The sequence below is a fragment of the Rattus rattus genome, chromosome 6, assembly GCF_011064425.1.
Source record: "Rattus rattus isolate New Zealand chromosome 6, Rrattus_CSIRO_v1, whole genome shotgun sequence".
Taxonomy (NCBI): Eukaryota; Metazoa; Chordata; class Mammalia; order Rodentia; family Muridae; genus Rattus; species Rattus rattus.
In genome coordinates this window covers 84956091-84979644 of record NC_046159.1, presented here as the reverse complement: position 1 = coordinate 84979644, position 23554 = coordinate 84956091, and the positions used below count along the sequence as shown (strand labels likewise).

The window sequence follows — 23554 nt, the reverse complement described above, 5'->3', positions numbered from 1 at the left end:
CGGCCCCATCTCCTAACAAACTGGTGAAGGGGAGGAGGCTGGACAGTCAACTCTTTCCATATTCAAGCAACAGCAACCTTCAATTTAAGGAAAGAGATCCTCCCTCAGGAAACGGATCATTTTTTATTTCATATTTTTATGTTCTCCTTTTGTGTGTCCTAACACACAACAAAGTCCATGTTTCTCACTGAGTTTTCCACTGTGACAAGTGGCGTGGTACAGAGTCTTTCACTTAGTTTTTCTCATCAACATGTGGATGCTTCTTCTACTTGATTATTTAGATTTGAGATGAAAATGTAAGGCTAATCAGTTAGTTGTGTGCCCCATGTCCATGCTAAACTATTTCAGAGGGTTCTGATGGGAAATTATTAGTGCTTGCACAGCTCCAGTGCCACAGTAAGCCATAAAAAGTAAGCCTTGATTCAGTCCACAGTAAGTAAGCAGCAATGGCCAACAATCAGGGGGAACTGAAAGTGAAAGTCAGCTGCATAACCCAAGGTCATGGTTCATTCAGGACTCATTTAAGAGTCCTTCCCTCCAGAGATATGCGCTGGAAAGTCACAGGTCGGGAAATGATCTAAACCTTCAGGGAGAAGGCAAGTGTGTGAAATGGTGGCTCCGTGTATGTAGTCATTACCTCCAGACTTTTCTTCTCTCCCAGGAATGAGAACAGGCTTGCCAGTTGCAAATAATTACTTTGGGCAAGCTATGGAGGTATTCATGTCTCAGTTTCCTGAACTGTTAAAGAAGATGCTCCTCCCAGTGTCCTCAGAGACTTATCAGGGTTTAACAGATGTTCTTAACAGCATTTTCCCCCTGATGTCTGTAAGTCTAAAAATGAAAGTACTTGTCTTCAAAAAGTTGTATTGAGGAGAGCAAAACTCACCAAATTGGAGTTTAATACTTAACAACTTACAATACATGTAGATTTTGTTTGGGGAAAAGAAATCTAAGCTTTCCACAATGTCTTCAGACCTTGGGGATGGTAAGTTCTCTTCCGAGGAAGTTTCTGGATGATGTTTTATCCGTAGTCTCCTGCAACGGGAGACACAACAGCATCATTGGGAGCCGGAGAGCATTTGGCCTAGAAATTCTTTCTACGGCAGGCAGCAGAGTTCAGAAGCAGAGCCACATCTATTGAAAGACTACTGCGCATGCCGCAGTGTATGCAAGGAGCAGCCAGCTGTATTGCATCAGCCGTGACTAAGTACTGTACCTTTCCTCTAAGATCACTCCACGAGGCACCTGGGGAGCTGCTCAGAAGCCACTGCTTTGGATGGTTAACAGTTAAGGCTGGTAATTATGGTCAAACGCTGAGCCATTCTTCAAGCAAGAGCCAACAGTCCCCCAGTTCTCCACCATGGATGTCCCCTGCCCCCAAATTCCATGAAATCTCTATTCCAATCCCACCAGACAACAAATAGAGTAGGCTCTAGGGAAAACTATCTGTGTGTGGTAGTCTTTCCAATGCAAGGTTTAGATGTGCAAAGACTCCAGATGAGGACCCCAAGCAGTCTTCTTGTGCTGAAGCTGAAAGATGATCCTGTTAGGTAACTGCAGAATTGTATAGTCCTTTAATGAAATAATGGTTGCAGCCTTCTGACAAATAACTTCCAGAACTTCTAAAACGACTTAACTCCTCATAGCCCAACCATATCCATAGATTAGAAAGGAAACATGTCAAAGTTCTTAGAGCACATGTTGAATTCTCAACATGAAAAAAAAGTAAACAGGATCATTTTGCAAAACAGTCATAGCTTTATATAAAGTCATTTTTTAAACACAGGAAAAGTATAACAAAATAAAGCTAACAAAATAAGTACATATACTCTCCATACAGCTTAATAAAATCAATGTTTGAACCATTTTTAAAGAGACTAAATAGGAGCTGGGAATGTGCTCAGCGGGTAAAGTGCTGACTGCAGAAGCCTGAAGAGCCGAGTTCAGACCACGAGCATTAATGTGAAAAACGATGTGGTGGCTTATTCTTGTACACCTAGTGCTAGGGAGGCCTGCAAAGGGATGTCTAGGACCCGGTGGTCAGCCTTCCTAGCTCAGTTAGTGAGTTCCAGGTTCAGTGAGAAAACCTGTCTCAAAAAGTAAGGTGGAAAGAGATAAAGACAGACATCCAATATTAACTTTATCACACCAGAGATTAAACGCTGGTAGAACTTAGTATTTCTTCACCATTACTTCCCTCTACCTCTTCAAAGTCATCATCTAGAATTTGTTTATTCTTGTGCACATGTGTGTGGTATTAAGTTTATAGCCATAAAATTATGTTTCTGCATGTTTTAAAATAAGACAAATCATTTTAGTGACTTGTTTTTCTTGCTCAACGTTATGTAACACACTATGTATAAACAGTCTTGTAGCAATAAGAATAGAAAATAATGACAACAGACGTGTCATATGTGTATAGTAGAGTTATATATAGATGGTCTCCGTAAAAGACCCGGCTGTGTGTTTGGATGGGGCTTCCTTTGCCGTACATAAATGTAATCTGACTGTAGTACCAATGTATACCACTACACGGATGTAAAAATGGGGTGGGTCTGATGCAATCATGTCATTGCTGCAGTTGATTGGAAGGAAATTAATCAGTGACTGCTAACTATTTACATCTGGGGGCTCATTTTGACACTCGAGTTTGTGTTGAAGCTGCCATTCTCCGTTCTTAGTTCTTTCCTTTCTTTTCTCTGTCTACTGCCTTCTGCTTGATCAGTCTTACATCTGGATGTCTGTTCCATGACTGCTGGGTGGCTCATCAAGACAAAAACTAATTTGTCATGACGATAAGCCTTGACTTAGAAGATCTGAGTTCCAGGTAAAGGCCGATTGCTGTAAGTTTGGACTGAAACTTCTTGTTACATTCTCTGATAGTTTCAAAGCCTCTAGGCCACCCATGTTGGTTCTATCTTTGTGACCTAACACTTTTGTCGCCAGATGTTTGATCGCACGGTGAACCATGAGATTGTGTTGTTTACTGGAGAAACCTGTTTCTACTTGTGGTGTGGCTCAGCCTTAGTGGACACCTTTAATCCCTCTGGCTGGGATGCAGTCATACCTTTAGAACACACCTTTAATCACAAACAACAAAGGAAAAGTTAGTTTGTAGAAGGAAGTACCCATGCTTAAAAGGGATGTCTAGTTGAGAGGCATACAAAGTGAAGAATCAGAGAAAGATTTTACAGAATAGGATATGCCCAGTTCTCACTTGAAAAGAGAGAGAGCAGGGCAAAATGTCAGACACTGAGAGAGAAGACAGATGAATCAGTCAGCTTGGAGCCAGAACAGCTGAGTTGCATCAGCCAGCCAGAGACCAGAAAGGAGGAGGAGGAGGTGATCTTATTTAGCAGCACGTCTCAGAGGCTGAAAACATTCTAATCCTAGATTAAATTGTAGCCAGGACTAGACCTAGGTCACCAGATGGAAGCTGTTAGCCTCTGAGATGACAATTACATCAGAGGAATAAAAGATAGTTTTACACACTTCCCACTGTCCTATTGTAGATTAGGTTCCAACACATGGAATTGGGGCAGGACCCAAAAGTTCAGTTCATAAAAGTATTATACATTATAATTTAATCATTTTAGTGATGATCCTTTGTGTTAGAAAGTCACAAAATTTCCAAGTTCTCCCGAAAGAAAAAGAAGAAATTAGTATCCCCAATTCTGCACTGAAATGGCTTTATGTATAGTTTTTCTTTCCTGTTTTACTACAGTATTTCTATAGTCACACACACACTTATTAACACGTATACTGCCATGCTACCTTCCTTCTTTCTGGTATGTGCCCTTTAAGGCTTTCACCAATGACTTAAGTGTAGCACATCCTGTAACTGTCCACACTGAATGAAGATTAAAGGGGTTTTACTCTCCTTCACTCAGTACTAATATTTGCCTTGCAGGTAAAAGACAAATATCTTCATTGCCCTCTGACATCTACTGTAGCCAGTAACAATTTGATGCCAGGTAACCCGGCAGCTGGTACTGGTAGCTTCCCTGACCATAACCAACCACAGCATTTAAGGTTTTCTCAACCTTGAGCTCATTGTGGAAACTCTCCTACAAAGTCTTTAAGTCTGCACTTGGTGGCTCTTCCTGCTGCTGCTGCTGCTGCTGCTGCTGCTGCTGCTGCTGCTGCTGCTGCTGTTGCTGTCCTTGTTTTAGGTCTGTTTGAATTGAGGTCTGATGAACGTTGCTTTCCCAATGTCCTGTCTGTCCTGAGGGGTGTGCAGTCCTTTATCTTTCAACACTTTCCTTCTTTTAATCAAATGGTAAATTATTTACATGAGAATTCCTCTTTTGACACATGCCTCTTGTGGTTTTCCATATAGTCACAGAGTTATGTAATCATTACCATCATCTAAATTCTGAGTTTAATCACCTCAAGAAAAAAATCTCATGCCCTTGAAGTCACACTCATGCTCCTCTCTGTGACGCATTATACCTAACTCAATTCTCTTGGAATATGTCATACAAACAGAATGAATCACTGACATGTAGATTTTGTGTCTGGCTTCCACTAAGAGAAGTGTTCTCAAGGATCTTCAGAATGTGTCAGCATTTCATTCATTTGGAATGGATGCAGTATTTTGTTATTGTATTCTTCAGTTTCTGGGAATGTAGATGGTTTTCACATTGGACTCTCATGGAAAACTTTACTGTGACTATGTGAGAACAAAGTTTCCAATGAAAATTGCTTTCAATTCTCTTATGCATGAATCCAGAATTCCTGGGCCGTTTAATGACAGAAAATATTTTGTTTTGTTTTGTTTTGTTTTTCTATGTAGCCTAAACTAGCTGGAGCTGGAGCTAAACTAACTTGCTATGGAGTCTAGGTTTCTGTCCAACACTTGATTCCCCTTTCTCTGCTCCATAGATGCCATCGTTCACCAGGATACTTGGATACATTTAACCTTTTAAGAAGCTGTAACAGCTTCCCAGAGAGCTCTGTCACTCCATTCCTGCCAGTCCTATGGAAAGATTCCCATTTCTCCTCATTTTCATTTAAATATTCTTCTTCTTCTTTTCTTCTGTCATCTACTACATTTGAAGTCAGATCCCACTGAGTTTGAATTGTATTTCCCTGACTAAGGATACTGGTTAATCATCTAGCTGTACATTCATTGGTCATTTGTAGACCTGTGACCAACTGCTATTCTTCTCCTTGTCTATTTGTGAGCTTGGCTCTTTGGCTTTTACTGTTGAGTTTCTGAAGTTTATTATAGATTCTAGAAACTAACCCGTACTCAAACATATTATTTGCCAATATTTTTCCCATTGTTCAATTTGCCTTTAAACACAGTTGGTCATGTTGGTTGGTTGCCCAAATGTCTATTATTTTGATGAAGACCAATTTATCTGTCACTTCTTATGTTATCACTGGAATTCCAATCTTCTGTGCTTCCTTCCATTTGGCCTGCCCCCTATGATAGTTCTGCATCCTGTCTAGGGTTTGTAGTTATTTTCATTTGATCCTTAACTATCCTGTCAGGGTAGGGCTTATGATGATGCTTTGCTTCTAAAGCTCCACAGTCATATTTGGAGGATTAGAGATTTACTTCCAGTACTAGCCTTGTATGGTAAGAAAGCACATGACTGCTTGCCCATTGCTCCAGGTCAGTAGCTTGGCTAGAGCTCCAAACAAAGGCCACCAGCAGGGATTTTACCTTTCTTATCCCTGTCCCGTATTCTGATTAGGTTCCTATTACATCAGGCCTGAATGCCAGAGGATTTTTTTTTACTACCTTTTGGACCTTCTTCAGAGACCTTGCTTGGGCTGTGGAGTACAGCTGTTTCAAAACATCAGTCCTGTGGTGCACGCTGTGTAGTCCTCTTTGTTTCTACTTTCCAGAGCTATTTTTTCTTATACTGCCTTTCAAGACTTTCATTCATTTTTCTATTTTGTCCATCTCTGCATATGTTTGGAGCAGAGGCACACACACACACACACACACACACACACACAATCTCAGGATCTCAGGTTATCCTGACCAAACTTCACAAGAAGAGTTTCATCACTTAATGACTGAATCAAGTAGCCTGTAGCTGACTGGTGTCCTCATACCCAATTCAGCCTTGAGGATGGTGATAATGCCTAAATCTTAAACTCTTCAGCTAGGTCCATTCAAATGACTGCATGATCCATGCTTTTTAAAGCTACTATTTGTCGGTGATAGTTAAGAATTTTCTATAATCCAGTGGTGCTATTATCAACAGCTCCTTTAACGTAGAGCTTGAGAAGACTCCAGAAAGATCTGAGTACGTAATCATAATGTCATTTACATAAGAAAGAGGAAACATGCATAGTTCTTAACTTAGAAAGGGGCTGAAGAGAGCTGATGATTATAGATTATAATTAGCAAGTTGGAGTCATCTGCTAAACAGAGCGCCAGCAATTGTGCATTTTAAGAAGTACCTACTCTACTTCATAGGCTTTAGAGATGGTCAGGATTTATAAGGTAAGACCTTGGGGCAAGTATAGACTGGCAAACTCAGGTAAAAAGACAAGGCTGTCATCCTGGTGATTCGGGGGCCATATAATCCTGAAAAACTACCTCTGTTTTCAGCATAACAAGCAGGACAACATCATCTGAATATTCTTGCAGATGGCCAGGATGACCTCTGAGATGCTCCCTGGCTCAAGAATGAGATAACTTTCTAATATGTAGACATGATCACTTTCAGTGGCATTGCTGCCATGAAGTTAGCTTCTTCCTGATGCTCAGAATTCTAAAGCGCACGATAACCACAGCAGGCACATGGTAAGATAACTTCTAGGCACTGGGGATGGGTCCTCTCTAAGGAAGCACAAACTAATCCTGAGTCTGCTCGCTTAGTTGCAGAAGCTTTGTGGAGACTAATGGACATCCACTTATCACTTTGGCAGTCTGGGATCAGAAAGTAGAAAGATGGACTTCACTGTCGAAAAAACTATCAACAGATGAAAGCACTTTAAAGACAATCACTGCCATGCCATATTAATTTCACCCAGATGGTTTGAAGAAAGCTGCAAAAAGAAAGAAGCCAAAGTAAACTAGTTTTAAGAAGTCACAAAAGCAAGAAAACTCAAGCCTTCTTAGCAAACAACAATGGAATCCACAGGTCAGGCCTGTGCACAGAGCTATAGAACATAAAGCAAAATACTGGGTCAATGTGGATTATATTTCATCTGTTAAAAATACTAGTGATGGTGAAGTGAGCTATTATTTTGCCTACAAGCAAGAAAAACATGTTAATGAAATATGATACACCATGGATTACAAACCAGCCTAATCTCAGAGTGATTAAAATACAAGACTATATGCTTCTCACAATGGTTGAAATATAGTAATTCCCCAAAGCAGAAATCTAAAAGATAATTTCACATTAGTAAACAGGTATTTGTAAGAAGATAAAGGCAAAGAAAATATGGGTGAAATGTCATTTTTCTTATCAAAGTAGTAAATTGTGAAATATACTATTAAGCATTGGCAAAGAAGCAAAATGTGTCTATTAATAAATTAATTATAGTAAGAGATAAAATTTATATTACTAAAAGGAATCTTGACAAGAATCTAAGTATTTACACATTCTTAAGCCAGGATTTCTAACTCAGGAATATCCTTCACTCCATACTTATAGACAAGAGTATAATAATAAAAGTTGTCCTTATGCATATAAGTAAACTGACATAATCATAGGCACGTTAGCCAATTACCAAGATATTGGTTAATTTACTAATATGTAGAGGAGATTTCAAATGGGAGAAAACAAAATTCTGTATAAGATAGAGATTTAATTCGGGAAAAGAAGTGTAATAAGACCTAGAAGGAGAGGGGATCTTAGTTAATGGGTAACATTAGCCATAAACAGTAATTTTTTCTTCCTATAGTTTTTCTTATTATTATAAAACTGTTTACAATGACCATGTTTACCTTTTATGGTTTCTCTTTATCAAAACAAATCCCACTATAGTTAAACTTGTAATAGGGTACGTAAGGTTATACATGTCAAGCTACTCTCCAGAGGGACTGTCTAGGGAGAGTAAGAGGCATTAGTCTTCCCTTGCACCTACATATGAGCATCATGGGCAAATATTTTCCTAGGAGATTCTAGAAGGGAACTGGGCCATATTGACTTCCATATTTGTAATAGTAAATCTTAACTGTGCCTGCCATTAGCTATGACACTATTTTAGGGGATACTAAGGTTAGAGCTGTCAGTTCTAATCCTTAGAGAGAGGAAGTGGGTGAGAAAAGTAAAGCTCCAAGACAAAGGGGCACAAATGATGTTAGAAAGTTAATTTATCTATCATCTATCTATCTATCTATCTATCTATCTATCTATCTATCTATCTATCTATCTCAGCCATTCATTTTCCCTAAACTACCTGACTCTAAGAAGTACATACGTCACAGCCTATACAAAAAAGGGCGGGCTGGAGAGATGGCTCAGTGGTTAAGAGCACTGACTGCTCTTCCAGAGGTCCTGAGTTCAAATCCCAGCAACCACATGGTGGCTCACAACCATCTGTAATGGGATCTGGTGCCCTCTTCTGGTGAGTCTGAGTCTGAAGACAGCTACAGTGTACTTATATATAATAATAAATAAATCTAAAAAAAAAAAAAAAAGGAGCACAGTTCCACTGTGTCCATTGCTGAATAGAAGATTGTCTGGGAAACAACATGGCCACATCTAGAAGAAATTCACAAGTGAAGGTGACAGACACAACCCTCCCTGATAAAGTGGGCTTGAACAGAGGCTCTACTGCAGCTATTGCTCCCAGCTCTTGAAACAGTAGTGCTTTCTGTTGTGTGTGGTCATTAAGATAATAGAGCAATGTCATTTACCTACCTGGCAAAGTAAGGCGACTTGTGGAACTAGTGCTTGGAGCAGGTGAGCCATGAGAACGCTTCTTGGTACCTATGAATAGGAAAAAGAAGATAAGGAAAGTATAATGTGGGTTAGCTTGGATGGGCAAATGCTCATCGGATGCATGACCTGAAAAATAACAAGCGGAATATAGATGATCAAGATTACAGGTGTGTAAAGCCAGAAGTTCAGCTTGTGACTTTGTGGGATTATACTTAGTATATCTGGATGGCAGCTTGGCATATGGGTACCCATGCTCTTCAGTAGGGCACCTCAGTATTAGGAGAGAATATTCCTAAGTATGTAGTTGTAAAAGATGCCAATTTCAGTGTTCTAGATTGGAGACTATAATAGTTTAAAGCTCCATGTAGTCATAATGTGTATGTAGGGTGGGAATCAACAGTTGGGAAATGGAAAGTTTGGAATTTGTAACTGAGGAATCGGGGATTTTAAATCTGTTTTAGCTATAGCCTGGAATCTGTCAGAGTCCCAGATCTTCACCTGGAAATGAATAAATTAACAACTTTATTCAAGTTTTCTGGAGAGTTAGGGTGTGTTAGTGCACTCAGAAACTGAGGGAAAACACTGATGCTATGTTAACAGGGTCCTGAAGCTTCCAGCAGCTGGTGACTAACTCTCATTAGGAAAGTCAGTATCTTTCTTCATGTAAACAGTTGAATGCATCATGAAGAAATGAATAGACAGCCTCCAGGATGAGGTTTAAAAAAGAGATAAAAAGAAGCAAACCAAAGGATCAAAACAAAGGAAGACAGCACTGTTCTGTAAAGGAACACATTTCTCATATGCATACATCTTACACATGTACATACACATATTTATATAAATAAAAATATCAAGTGATGTAGACAATCTATGCACACATATATAGTTATAAATACTATATGTTTATATTTTTTGTTACTTCATTTTATCATCCATATTGAGGAGAAAGAAGCACGGAAGCCGTAACTCAGCAGCAACTCATATGATAATCCCTTCATTAAGCTGGCAGAAATGAACGAGAACTCTTATTGGTTGAACCACATAGTGTTTCACTTTGTAAGTCATGCTAGCCCATACCTCAGTATTCTTCTATATTAGTCTACTGAGAATTGTGTTACAGGCATGTGTCACCATGTGTGGCCAGAAAAATTATTAAATAAAGAATATACATAAGCCAATGCTGATCCTGCCTGAGCCATGGCTGCCAGCGACATGTTTAAGGTAATTCAGAGATCTGGAGGGCCAGCCAGCCTGAGCCGGCTCACCTTCAGAGTCTACGCAGCACCCAAAAAGGACTCGCCTCACAAAAGTTACATGAAGATCCATGAGCTTTCACTCTACTCAGTTCCTGAGAGTCAGTCTAAATATGTGGAGGAGTCAAGGACTCAACTTGAGGAAAACATCTCACAACTCCAATATCGTTGTGAGCCATATACAGTTTGTATCAGGAAATACACTCCCATACTACGCCCAAGGTGGAATACTTTGTCCAGTTGCGGGGTGGACAACTATAACTATCTTCAAATGTGCCTCCTGGATTTTTCCCAAGACTTGGTGTTATTGGTTCTGTTGGTTTTGTTGGACTCCTTTTTGCTAGAGGTTCAAAAATAAAGAATCTGGTGTATCCTCCTTTTTTCATGGGACTAGGTGCCTCCGTCTATTACCATGTCTACAAGCCATCACCATTGCCCACATCCCTGGGGAGAAGTTATATGGCTGGGGATTATGAGGGTACATAGATTTGTGGAAGCAAAATTTTCAGAAGCCAGGAAATGTGAAGAATTCACCTGGAAATAAATAGAAAACTCCATGTTCTGCCTATTTTAATCAGTCATAGATAAACATTGGAAACTCCAGGCAGTAATTCTGTATTTCTACAGACAAATGGCAGAATCAGCATTGGATATGGTAAACTGGCTTTCTTCAGGAAAAACAACACTAAGCCTTTTTGCTTGTTTGGGTGATAACATATTACAGGTCAACTAATCTACAATCCTTTACATGGAAATAATGTACAAGCCTTAGAGCTCCTCATTCTTATATCACTATTTATGTACATAATTAAAGTCGAGATTCAAAAAATAAAAGCCAATGCTATTTCTGTTAAGAGTTCCTAAGATTGCCCAATATCTTAGTTATTTTTCTATTGCTGTAACAAAACATCATAACTAAGACAGCTTATAAAAGAAAGCATTTAATTTATCTTATGGTTTTAGAGAATTAGAGTCCATGACAACAGAAATAGCTGAGAATTCACATCCCAGTTCTCAAGTAGGAGGTAAAGAATGACACAAGGCTTTAGAACCCTCAACTCACCCCACAGGGACACACCTCCTCCAACAAGGCCACATCTCTTAATTCTTCCTAAACAGTTTCACAAACCACATATTTAAACAAATGGGCCAATGGGGACCACTGTCATTCAAACCACCACACTCATATTATTAGTAAAGTCATATGCAGAGAACTGGGATGCCAAGAAGTTGTACTAATGGGCTATACCCTGTTATCACAGTCCCGGTAAAGATAACCAGGATGATCAGCATCAGAGAAAGTATGAACCCAGAACTGGAGATGTGTGGGTAAGCAATGAGCTTTTCCTACCCTAGAGTCTCCTGGTATAGAGTCTCCTACAGACATAGCTTCTGCACAGTACCAGGGACTGTTTTCCTTTCCCCTCCCTTATCTTCCCCAAGATCCTCACATATCCAATATTGTCTCTCCCTCTCCCCATCTTTCACCCTTCCTCTCTCTAAAAAGGAACAAAACAAAACAAGAATCGTGGAGTCCAATTTGTATTGGTTAACTACTCTGAGCATGAAGCTTGCCCTAGAGTGTGGTTGATATATCCCTTGTCACTCCCTTGAAGACAACTGATTTTTCCTCTCCCAGTAGCTATCAATTACATAGAGGTAGCATCAAAAGAAGCACCCCACGTCTGCTTTTCCATGCTGAGATTTTTGTATGACTTGAGTTTGTGCAGATCTTGTGCATGGTGTTAACAATCTCAGTGAGTTCAAATGTGCATCAGTGCTTTTATGTCTAAACATCTTTTTCCTTTTGAGGTCATCCATAATCTCTGGCTTTTACAGTCTCTTCCACATTGATTTCTTGACAGGGGCAGGTGTGATCAAGACATTTCATTTAGGGCTAAGTGTTCCCAAGTCTTTCAGTTTGTACATTTTCCAATAGTTTGTAATTGCCTGTGAGAAGATGTTTCTCTGATGAGGGTTGAGTAATATACTGATATATAGGTAAAATAATGTATCTTTAAGAGTTGTTTTTGTTCACGTAGTAGAATAACAGTAGTGTTTGTTGCACAGTGTCTACTACCCCATCCCCTGACCTGAGTAGCTTATCTTATTTTAACCAAGATGGTGTGGAGAGAGAGAGAGCCTTAATCCACTGTAGGTGGATGCAGTACAGGATGTCCATCAGCAATGAGTGCACAGGCAAAAACCACACCTGGGAACAGCTTTGGAGAACTGGTTTGTTTATTCAGTGGGGAGGGTGGGGATAAAATGGTATTTATGCTCCTGGGAAGATGGCCAGAGTCTCTGGGGCAAGGTTTGTGTGGCCCTGTTCATTGGCCAGGATGATGTTATTAGAAGATGCTTTATCTACATACTCGGGGGTTATAGGGTCAAGGAGGAGAAACCCTTATAAGGTCAAACAAGGAATGAAGCCTGATACCTGTCAGGGTAATAAATTTGTGCTAGGTTGCACAAATGTGATGGTGCAGCTGGCTTTATGGTGCCAGGTTGGGAAGGGGAGGGAGCCAATTCTTGCTGTCCTCATATTTGAGGTATCTAGGATTGAAGCTTCTTTGACCCTTCCTCCATAGGCATGGGCCATTACAGTCCAACAAGTTTTTTTCTTATGGTTTATGTCCTATTCAAGTTCTTGGCTTAATTAACAATGCAAGTATTTTTTCCATCTCATAGAGTGAGCCTGGCTGGTTACTCCCACAACATTCATGTCCCTGTTTAACCAGTGGACATATCCTATAGGCATGACAGGGCAAGACAGTGCATGGTTTCCTTCATCTTTTCCTCTTGCTGAGGCAACTTCAGGTTTAAACTAGAATTTGATCTCCTTGTTGGAGAACTTTATGTAAAATTGTGCTTCTCTATTCAAATAACCCAGTCAAGTTGCCCCAGCTAACTTATCTTAGCTTCTATTAAAATACCTATTTCTGCAAACCTCCATCTACAGCTAACTACTTATCTTGACTTCTGTTAAACTGCTTGCTTGTACAAAACCTCTGACTGAAGCTGTAGCATAAGATACCAAAATATGGTTTTGTCTTTAATAGCCCCTTACTCTAAATACTTGGAGATACACTTAGATTCTGTATAGCTGAGTATAGTCCCAGCTGGTTGGGATAAATATTTTCTATTGGCTATAAACTATGTCTGAGTGGTTCTCTCTGGTGGGATTCCCATAACACTGGCAGGTCACTGTTGTAGCTTGCAGCGTAAGATGTATGGTGAGATTAATAATTTCTTTTCCCTTCCAGCTGCATGTATAGCACCTTCAATTACTATGAATGGCAATCAGTAGAGGTGAAACTTCTGGTTGATTTCTCCATGTTCTGTGACATAAATATTTGGTGTCTATATCAACAGGGTCTTATCAGGTTGTGGAGGGTAATGAATAGTTTTGATAATAACCTGTTATGTTTCAGGTATCTGTGAGACCTCTTTAGTCACCAACTAAAGATGATTTAACCCATTCATGGTACTGGTGGCTTTATTTGGCAGTATATGATGGATATTCTCTTCCCCATTATATGGTATGGTAGGAGAGCCCCAGGCTGTGGTTCCTTGGCATCTCACCTCTCTCCTAGACTCTGCCTCATGGCAGTAGCTGGAGAAACCAGGAACTGCAAACTTGTTCTGCCCGTTGTCCTAGTACTCTCCCTTTGGAGGGCCTGGCCTTCTAACATGACCCCCAGAAGCTATCTTTTTTCCTACAAAGGTCAGCAGCAACTTTTGTCAAGCAGCAAATATCCCTGGGCATGGCCAGCCATGCTGTGTAATTCTTGCCCTGGGCCAGAAGCCTTTTACATGGCTCAACAAGGACCTTACATCCAGAATGACAATAAACAGACCTGCACAGTAGGGAGAGAAAAGTGAGAACCAGGATCCAACTGCATGGCAGGACTGACCACATTCTTTTTTAGAATGTTTAAGTCTTTGGAAGTTTAGACTTTGTGATAATTTGAATATGCTTGGCCCAGGAGTAGCAAGCACTATTAGAAGGTGTGGCATTGGTGAAGGAAGTGTGTCATTGTGGACATGGACTTTAAGACCCTCCTCCAAGCTGCCTGAAAGCCAATCTACTCCTAGTGGCCTTCAGATGAAGATGTAGAACTCTCAGCTCCTCCTGTGTTATGCCTGCCTGGATGCTACCATGATCCCACCTTGGTGATAATGGACTGAACCCCTGAACTTGTAAGTGAGCCCCAATTAAATGTTATCTTTATATGAGTTGTCTTGGTCATAGTGTCTCTTCACAGCAATGCAAACCCTAACTAAGACAGGCTTGAAAAGCAGTTGAATGCTATAAGCAGGGATTAATGGGCAATCCATGTAGGAGCTTGAAAGATAGTAATGCTGAGAGCAATGTGGATTATGGAAACCCAGCTCAAGAAGTTTCAGATGGGAACAATATTAGCTATGGGGCTAGAAACCATTATGATATTTTGGCAAAACATGTGACTATTTTCTGCCCTGTCTCTTAAAAATCTGTTGGAGGCTAAATTGAAGACATTTGGATTAAATTCCTTAGCAAAGGAGATTTCAAGATTGCCTAGTACTCACTTTGTCATGTGGTTATTAGTGATTACTTTTATGCACATCTATAATGAAAAAGAGTTAACAGGATAAAAAGAAATACAAAATGCAGAGGAGAAGGCGGTGACCAGGAAATTTAATGTTGGAAATAATTTTTGTGTTCAAAGAGATGTAAAGCTTAAAGAACGTCTGATACAAAATGGAATAAAGGGAGAGGTGCCCTCAGGGCAAGACCCTACTCAATCAAGCCTCCAACTTATAATAGGAAGCCTAAAGCATTAAAGAAAAGCTTATGCAACAAAGGAAAGTACCAACAAATCAAAGTTTATGCAAATACATGCAGGGGTCCAAGTTCTATCCCAGGCAAGCAGAACTGAGCAGATTCCAGCCATGTGATTCTGAGTGTAGAGTCAAGGAAACCAGAGTAAATAGGTTGGAGACTCTTCCTCTGCAGTTAAAGAAAGCCACTGACAGAGGGCAGGCTTGTGGCAGTGGTCCCTTGCATGCAGGATTGGAGAGACCATGGCCTAAAGCTGTGAAAGTAAAGCCTTGATTGTGTAAGAGACCCCAAGATGTTGGAGATACCAGACTGAGAGATGTCTGCTGAGAGCTTCAAACACTAGAAGAAAGAGAATTGTGTTGCAGGCAACAGAGCTGAAAGGGGTTGAAAATCTAAGCTCTTTGATATGAGACTTTGGACATTGGACTTTTTAACAGTCTTGAGACTGTGGAAAACTGGAGACTTTTGAAGTTGGACTAAATGCACTTTGCTTTATGATATAGCTACAAGCATATGGAAGCCAAGGAATAAAATGTGGTTTGAGTGTGAATGACCAAACATGTTCATATAGTGAATGTTTGATTCCCTGTGGTAGCTTCATCAGGGACTCTATATTCACTCTGTCAACATTTTTCAGTCTTGGTGAGAATGAGGGTCACAGTGCCATAAGCAGACATTTGAGCCCTTTAAGCAGGAATGAGATATTTGAGGGATGGGCGTGGCCTGGGACTTCCAGTGTGACTACTCAGTGAAGAGACTGTTTAGAGTTGAGGAGAGGAGCCATCTTTCTTCCAAGGTGCTTTGGCCTCACAGATGTTAGGGATTTTTAAGTAATTTCTGCTCATGTAGCTTTAGGTTTCCAGAAAACTCAGATCTAGTTTAAGGCTTATTACTGGGATCTGGGGAGGTTCTTTGCCCTGCATTTCCACATAAAGACAATTTCCTGGGCTCCTAGTTTTCCTTTATCCCTCCACTCTTATTCTGCTTTTTCTTTTTTTCCCTCCCTGTGCCATATATATACATATATATATATATGTATATACATATGTATATACATATGTGTGTGTGTGTTCGTGTGTGCATACACACATAAGTGTGTAGGGCACAGAACAACATCAGTTGTCATTCCTCAGTCACTGTTTACCACGGATTTAGAACAGAGTATCTCAATGGTCTGGAATTCATAGAGTAATCATGGTGATTTGAATGATAACAGCCCCCATAGCCTTGTAAGTTTGAATGCTTGGTCTCATGATTAGTGAAACTGGGAAGGATTAAGAGCTACAGTTTTGTTGGAGTAGGTGAGGCCTTGTTACAGGAGCTGTGTCACTGCGGATGAGTTTTGAGGTTTCAAATGCTAGGCCACACCTGGTCTCGGTCTCTCTCTCTCTCTCTCTCTCTCTCTCTCTCTCTCTCTCTCTCTCATTCTTTCTCTGTCTACTTCCCTTTATCACCTTTCTCTCTCTGCCTGCTGTCTGTGCATCAGGATATAAAGTTCTTAACTATTGATCCAGTGCCATACCTGCCTACTTCCTGCCATGATGGTCATGAACTCTTATCCTCTGGAACCCAAATTAAATTTTTCCTCTTATAAAACATTACCTTTGTGATGGTATCTTGTCTCACACACACACAGTAGGCTGGTTGTCCAGCAAGTCCCAGAGTTCCACCTATCTTCACCTTTCAAGTGCCAGGATTAAAAGCACCACCCAACCAGCTTTTCTTTAGTGTGGGTTCTGGAAATGAAACTCTTGTGATTATGTTCTCAAGGGGAGCATTTTATCAACTATATGTGATATCTTCCCAGCATTTATTCTGCTTTCTTAATTTAAAGAGTATATGTCAATTTATGAGTCTTTAGAATTCTTAAAGATTTTATAAGTACACAAGGCATACAAAAGAATAAGCAAGTACATTGAAACAGACTTTATTTCATTTTCATCAACTATTAAGCTTTTAAAAACATCAATTTCAGGATAAAATTTTGAGGGTCAAGAAAGAGTACTCATGCCAGAGTGCTTTGTAAATACTGGGGTATAATATTGTTTGTTAGTGTTTGGTTTTTATTCTAAGGGAAGTGTGTGTGTGTGTGTGTGTGTGTGTGTGTGTGTGTGTGTGTGTGTGTGTGTGTAAATATGTCATCTTTGGAAAGGAGAATTTTTAAGCCAAGAATTAAATTGTCCTTGATCTACAGTGAATGTTTAGAGAGTAAACAACCTAATCAGTCAGCTTGGGGCAGAAATGTCACCAGGGCAACTCATGTGACTGGTGTCTTTTGACAAACGAATAGCTTTCAGATATTTCAAATTAATGTCCTTGGCTCCTTCAGCTAAAAGGCAATGAATCCAATTATTCAGGAGACTGGAAATGGGATGGAGATAGAAGTGACAGCCAAGGCTGCCACCCACAAGGTGAACACACATTCCTAAGACAGAACAGCCTGAGGTTAGTGAGAAACCCCAGTGATTGGTGACTTAACTCAAACAACTCATTTCCCTTCTACAAGGATGGGTAACACAAGCACAAGTCTGAGGAGAAAGAATGAGTTAAGTGCCCAGTGAGTCCAAATATCATTCTTATGAACAGCACTGTTATAAATACAACCCACAAGGCAGCATGGGTGTAGAAAGGCTGTGATGGGAAAAGATGTTGACATAGTAGGCATTTTAAATCTATTCGTTTGAGCATGTTATAAATGCCTGCTCTTATAATAGTCATAACTTTCTGGCCATTGTTGCTAAGTTTATCTGCCGACATTGTTGTGTTCTATTTGGCCTATGGTAGTAGGCGGATGTCTCAGAACAAATGATCACTCGTGTCTTTTTATATCCTAAAAGAAGGGGTACAAAGTTCTTCTTCTTTGAGGAAATCAATGAAAGTTTGGAAGATTTCAAACCATGTTTTCCAAAGGGTTGTCCTCCAGCAATGTATGCATGCCCAGAGCTCATACCTGAAGTGTACTTTCCCACAATACACCAGGTCTATGTTTGCTCTGGCAAGACTTGTCTGTTCTTCACAAAGCATGAAAAATAAGAGCTCTTCACCCATCAGCATTTTATGCTGGTCATTTGAATGTGCTCAGAAATTGGACACCCCCACAGTATGTGCAACTTTTAATCCCATAACTGAACATCTAACAACTTGTTCAGTAACGATATTCTAAAATGTGTCAAAACCTAATATATAGACAGGTTCATTTCTATTATTTCAAATACAAATGCTAAAATAAAAGCACCCAACTTCATTGATCAATAGTAGAGAGGTGGTTAAGTAAACTGTACTAGAACTACAAGATGAAATGCATTATGCTTGCACTAAAATTATATTAATGAGAAGGCTTAAAAAACAGAATAATGCTTACGCTTCAATATTATATGAGTCATAATGATAACTTGAGTGCAGTGTATGGCCTTAATTGTGTTAACACAGTTTACACATAGTAAAGTGTACACAATCAAAGACATCAAGAAAACACAGTGAAATACTGGCAGTGATTAATCATGGGGTGGGGTAGTACAAGCGACTTTAAGTTCTTATCCAGGATCTGATAACAGCACTTTTATTATAAAACAAACAGATCCCACAGGGAAGAAGTGCACAGCTAATGGCTATAATTTATAAGGCGGGTAGTAATGCAGCAGAGTTACTGCGTACGAATACTATGCAGAGCCACACGGAGTAGTAATTGTGTGCTACACTCCATCGTCACAAGGGGCTCCTCTTGGTGACTGCTTTGAAGTTAGCAGCTGGTTCAAACCTTATGACAGTAAATTGCTTCTGTTGTCATAGACAAGGATATTGAGCAAATTAATGCTACTCTATTTGAAAGGGCAGGAAAACATGTCCATGAACGAGGAAAGGAAAGAGTATAGAATTTGAAAATTGGTATTCAGGATTATGATACCATTGTAATCTAACTCTAGGATAGCAACCTTAGTTTCTGGTAACACATTTAACACAAACGTCACCCTCACGCAGACTACACAAACACAACAGCCATGCTCTATGAATAGCCACTACTGTGTAGTAAAGGTAGTTGCCACCTGAGCATTACCCAGGATTCAGGAGAATGCTAACAACGAAAGGTAGAGAGGGTTCTGGCAGCTCCAGATTTGACACAGAGTGTGAAAAACAATAACTACAAGAAAAACGCAGCCGTCTCTTTGTTTTGAATTCCAATGAAGGGGCTAACTAATGTTTTTATTTGACAATTAGAGGAACATACAATAATTTATCACTAGATGCTAGGAGGAATTATACATGAAGGATTATCAGGCTCTTTTGTGCAATAAAGTTTTACAATAAACATATTTTTAAATCTTTTAACAGCAGTTTGGCACTCTCTGTTTTACATGAATCCCGTGCTTTGATTTTGCATTTGGAGGTGTGATGTTACAGTGTGTGAACAACTTTTAGCATGAAGCGACAGCACCGTAGGGGACAGAACATATTTCTTTAGAATGGATAGCCATTCCCTTGCTCTGTGATGGATAGATGGAAACGGAAACCTGCATTATGTCTGCCTGAGACTTCATTCACATTAGGGAAGTATGTGATATGGTGCCATGAAGTAAAGAGAAGCCATTTTCCATCTTCCTTTCTGGGATGGCATCTATAGTACACAACCACACATTTCTTACCCCTCCCCAACAACTAGGCATATGGCACAATCTGAGAAAAGTCTGGAGGACTAGCAGCCTTCCTTCTTCAGAGTTCTGCTAAATGTTCTTGCTTCCATTTCGGACACTTGCCACAAACCTAGCTGTCTAGATCTGAACAGCAGCATTATCTAAGGCTTAGGAAGGGTTTCTACCTTCCATTCCCATACAGCAGGGCCAGGGCAGCTCCCTACAAGGAATGAGTGAATCCACTGATACGTGGTGAGAACATAACATCCCGAGGAGAAAATCCTTGTAACAGAAAAAAAAAAAAGAATTGTCCTACAATCAAGGAAGACAAAACATAGTATTAACCTAGAAGTGATTCACCTTGCTTTGCATAATTTCCTCCCATTCTGATTTCCCTGTCCTTGCTTCTGTTCACCAATCTATCCTTTCCTCCGCATATAGCTCCACTTTGCTTTAGACACTTACCATTTCCTCATTTGGGTTACACTAGAAAGTGTGCCCCCACCCTCATTATTTTTGTTTCTCAGTGCTCGAATAATAATTGCAATTAACATGACTTATCTGGGCAGAAACCACTGAAGAGACTTGGGAAATGACAGAAAATGTGAGGCATGACAGAAACCACAAAGGGAAGGGCATGAAGCAGGGAGAGGATACTTCAAACACTGAAACCGGGGTGTCACTGTACAGGGGAACACAAAGGCTAAGACAACCCGAGCCAAGATCTACAAAGGAAAATAGCAAAAATATTTTAAAATCTTACAGCATATAAAATTGTATAAAATAGCATCAAAACAAGAAGAAAAAAAACAAAGGAATTCTCTATAGTCTGTTTCTAGAGTCCATCACTGGATGATTTGTATGGCTGTAGATTTTCACCATAAAGCTATGTACGTATTAATGTGTGGTTTTTTTAATATCATCACACATATCACACATGTACCTATTTGAAGACAAGAGTAGTGGTATACAAAGCCCCCTCCCTAGTATAGAGCACACGAGAAGAACAGATCTAAGCAGAAGAATGCCCCCTGAGCACTTGGGTAAAAGCCATTCCAGTCCCAGGGTTCCAGTGAGCTTGCCTGTGCATGTTTTGCAAGTGTAGACATCAGCTCCCATGAAGAGTAAGTAGATGTGGGAGCCTCAGAGGCAATGGCTGTGCCCAAGCACTCTGGAAAAGATGTCCTATACTGACACTGACCGTGGACTGTTACAGCCAACAATCACCCAGAAGGTAGAGGGAACCCCAGGAGAGAAAGTAGGCAAGTGTGTTCTTGATGAGCTGCAAGGTCCCACCATCCTACTGTTTCTGACTCTGCAATGGCCGCTTAGTTTGGTTCATTGTATCAGGAAAACCTGCCCCTGCCCGTGTTAACCCACTTCCGCTTGAACAAAAGCCACAATTAATGCCAATTCATCTCTAATATGTGTGCCAATATTTTAAGTGAAGCAGGGCTGATATTAGAAGATAATCAGGACTTAATCTTTAAAGCCTGACCATGAACTTCTCCATCCAGGTCTCCTGCTGCTGCCCCTCACCATTGTTTCCTGAGAAAACAAGTTCTTGAATGGAGCTGGTTTTGTTCATCACAGGAGATCTTCTGGAGAGCACATTCCCCATACAAATGTCCACTGAGAACCTCCCATTTTCCCAACCTCACTCACGGTTGTTAAACACTGCAGTAAAATCAGTAGATGGCCCTGGTTCCCTCCTGTCTCCAGGGCCACCTCGGTGCCCACCTTGGACACTGGGTAGTGAGTCTCCTGGTTTCACAGGACTGTTGGCGCTTTTTATGACTGGCAGCTCAGCATGCTCTCTTTTTCAGTGCTAATGAGGCTTTAATCATGGATGGCTGTTGATGGATTGCAAGTATAATTTTCCATTTGTTCAAGAAGAAGAACCAATACAGCATCATTATAGAAACATTATATTCAACAACACTCAGCTTCGCAGCAGCTGGGCCCTGTGCCCACCACACTGGCAGAGCAGACCGTGCAGGGGTTTCTCATGCTGCATGGATAGTATTTCCTATTTGTTGTAAGAAAGTCCAAGTTTCAACTTGGGTTCTGAGCAGAGTCATGAGTGTTTCACGCAGGTCTGTGGCATCATCCCTCTTGGTTCAGTCTCTGAAGAACTTCACTTCATTGATTTGATTTGTTGTTGCTGTTGTTCTTTTTCACGTTTAAAGGCCACAGAAAATATTTTATCTACTTTCATCCACTTGCTAGCTCTAACAATTTCCCCCCAAATAGCCTGCTGCTTCCTCTGTTTTGTGATAAACGATTGGTGTAATAATGCAAGTCTCACGAATTCAGCCGTATGGAAGGAGGAGATGTGGAATATGTTGTAAAGAAAATTTGAACTTTGTTTGAATTGAAAGGGGACAGTGTGGTTCCACCTAACAGTTCTCCCATGTTTCCTGAGTGTTGGCTGAGTGCCAGGCACTGTGACAAACCCTAATTCCTGTAGCATGGGTGGGCATCTTAGAGATAGAATGGAGTGTCTGACTGGGAATAAAGGTACTCCCCAAATCTCTTTATTTGGAAAATTATGCTATACTCAGACTTCCTATCTTGGAATCTTTTGTCTTGTCATGTGAAAGATTTTCTAGTTTTTATTATTTATTCTCCTCACACTCATTGAAAGAACATTGTAAAATGTTTCTCACTATCAAAATCTCTACTCACATATTAACAAACACCAGAGGAAGATATATATTCTTTTTCTATCCATCCATCCTCTTACCAACGCATTAAGTCTATCTAAGGAAAAGTTATCCAGGAGAGAACAGAGTTCAGGTTCCTAAATGCCAGAATGTGGAGCACAAAATAGCCCCCACCCTTCATACTGTATAACAATATATTTTCCTTTTTACATTTATGGCTGGAGGTGGAAAATATAATGTCTGAGATTCTACAAATGAGATGAACCTGCCACACCGGATTGCCTTTGACTTTGGTGCTCAGTATGATGACTTTAATGGTTGAAGGAAGATGTGTGCAGAATCCTGTCAGATACCTTCAAAAGTCTTTGAAAAGTTCCAAGAACAAAACGGCCAGTGGAAAAAGTGTTTTAATGGTTTAGAAATGCATCTTTTAATTGATGCTATGAGTTATCAGGACTCACAGACTAGGAAAGGCAGCCACAAATAAGAAATAAAAACCAGAACTTTGTAAGGATCAGTCCCTCTGTCCCAAGATGAGACCATAGTGACCTAACTTGGATAATAGGCTTGTTTGGTGATATGAAGATACAACTCAAGTGATGATTCCAGTTATTATACTCAGAAACATGAAAAGTATTTATTAGAATACTAATGAGTATGAGGCCACTGCTGTGTCCACTGTTGCTTATTGTAACTCTGGTGTGCAAGGCTGCACTACGCACACAAACCAGAGCAAGATGATGATTGGGGTAGTGGGATGATGCTGGTTGGATATCAATGCTAAACTTAGGAGAAGCTGTTCCAAGAAAAGCCAAATCCACATAAAACATGCTAGAGCTTTGGAAATATTGTTTCTTCCTGTAAATACTGACCTGGAATAATTATTCCAATGTGTTATCAGGTCTAGGATAAGTTTAGAGCATAGTAATGTGTTTTTAAACAAATGGCTTTGCATTTTTATTCAATGTGCTTTAACACTTGAGAAATTTGAAAGCTGAGACTAAGCAGAGCTTTTGTTCCTTCTGGGCGTTCTTAGTAAAGTGTGATGTGTGAAGCTCTCTTCCTATGCTTTTTCAGCTAAGTTATGGCTAACAGCAAATTTAAATCATTTGCGTCTTCATTGATTCTAGAGAAATGGCTATGTTCCTATTTCTTTTCAAATATTCTTTAGTGTTATTTGCTAGATTATAAAATGAAGCAGTAGGCATTCTGTATCAACTGCCCAAATGCTTCACATACAAAAAATACAGAATAGACGTGAGGTAAGAGGCCCATGTTCCAAGGGCATAAACTGCATACACTCGATTGCATGGAATTGACA

At 40.1% G+C, this 23554-nt stretch overlaps 1 protein-coding gene and 1 pseudogene across 1 annotated transcript in view; one reads left to right on the top strand and one right to left on the bottom strand.

Annotated features, from left to right (window-relative positions):
• Positions 1-861: 861 nt before the first annotated feature.
• The window catches only part of Pde1c (phosphodiesterase 1C), a 92268-nt gene continuing 69575 nt past the window's right edge, over positions 862-23554 (bottom strand). The window contains exons 15-16 of the mRNA XM_032906437.1: positions 8841-8909; positions 862-1035 (exon numbers count right to left, since the gene is read on the bottom strand). Of these exons, the coding sequence (XP_032762328.1) occupies positions 1022-1035; positions 8841-8909 (83 nt within the window). The 3' untranslated portion in view covers positions 862-1021. The remainder of the gene's footprint in view (positions 1036-8840; positions 8910-23554) is intronic.
• LOC116903747 lies at positions 10074-10662 on the top strand (annotated as a pseudogene).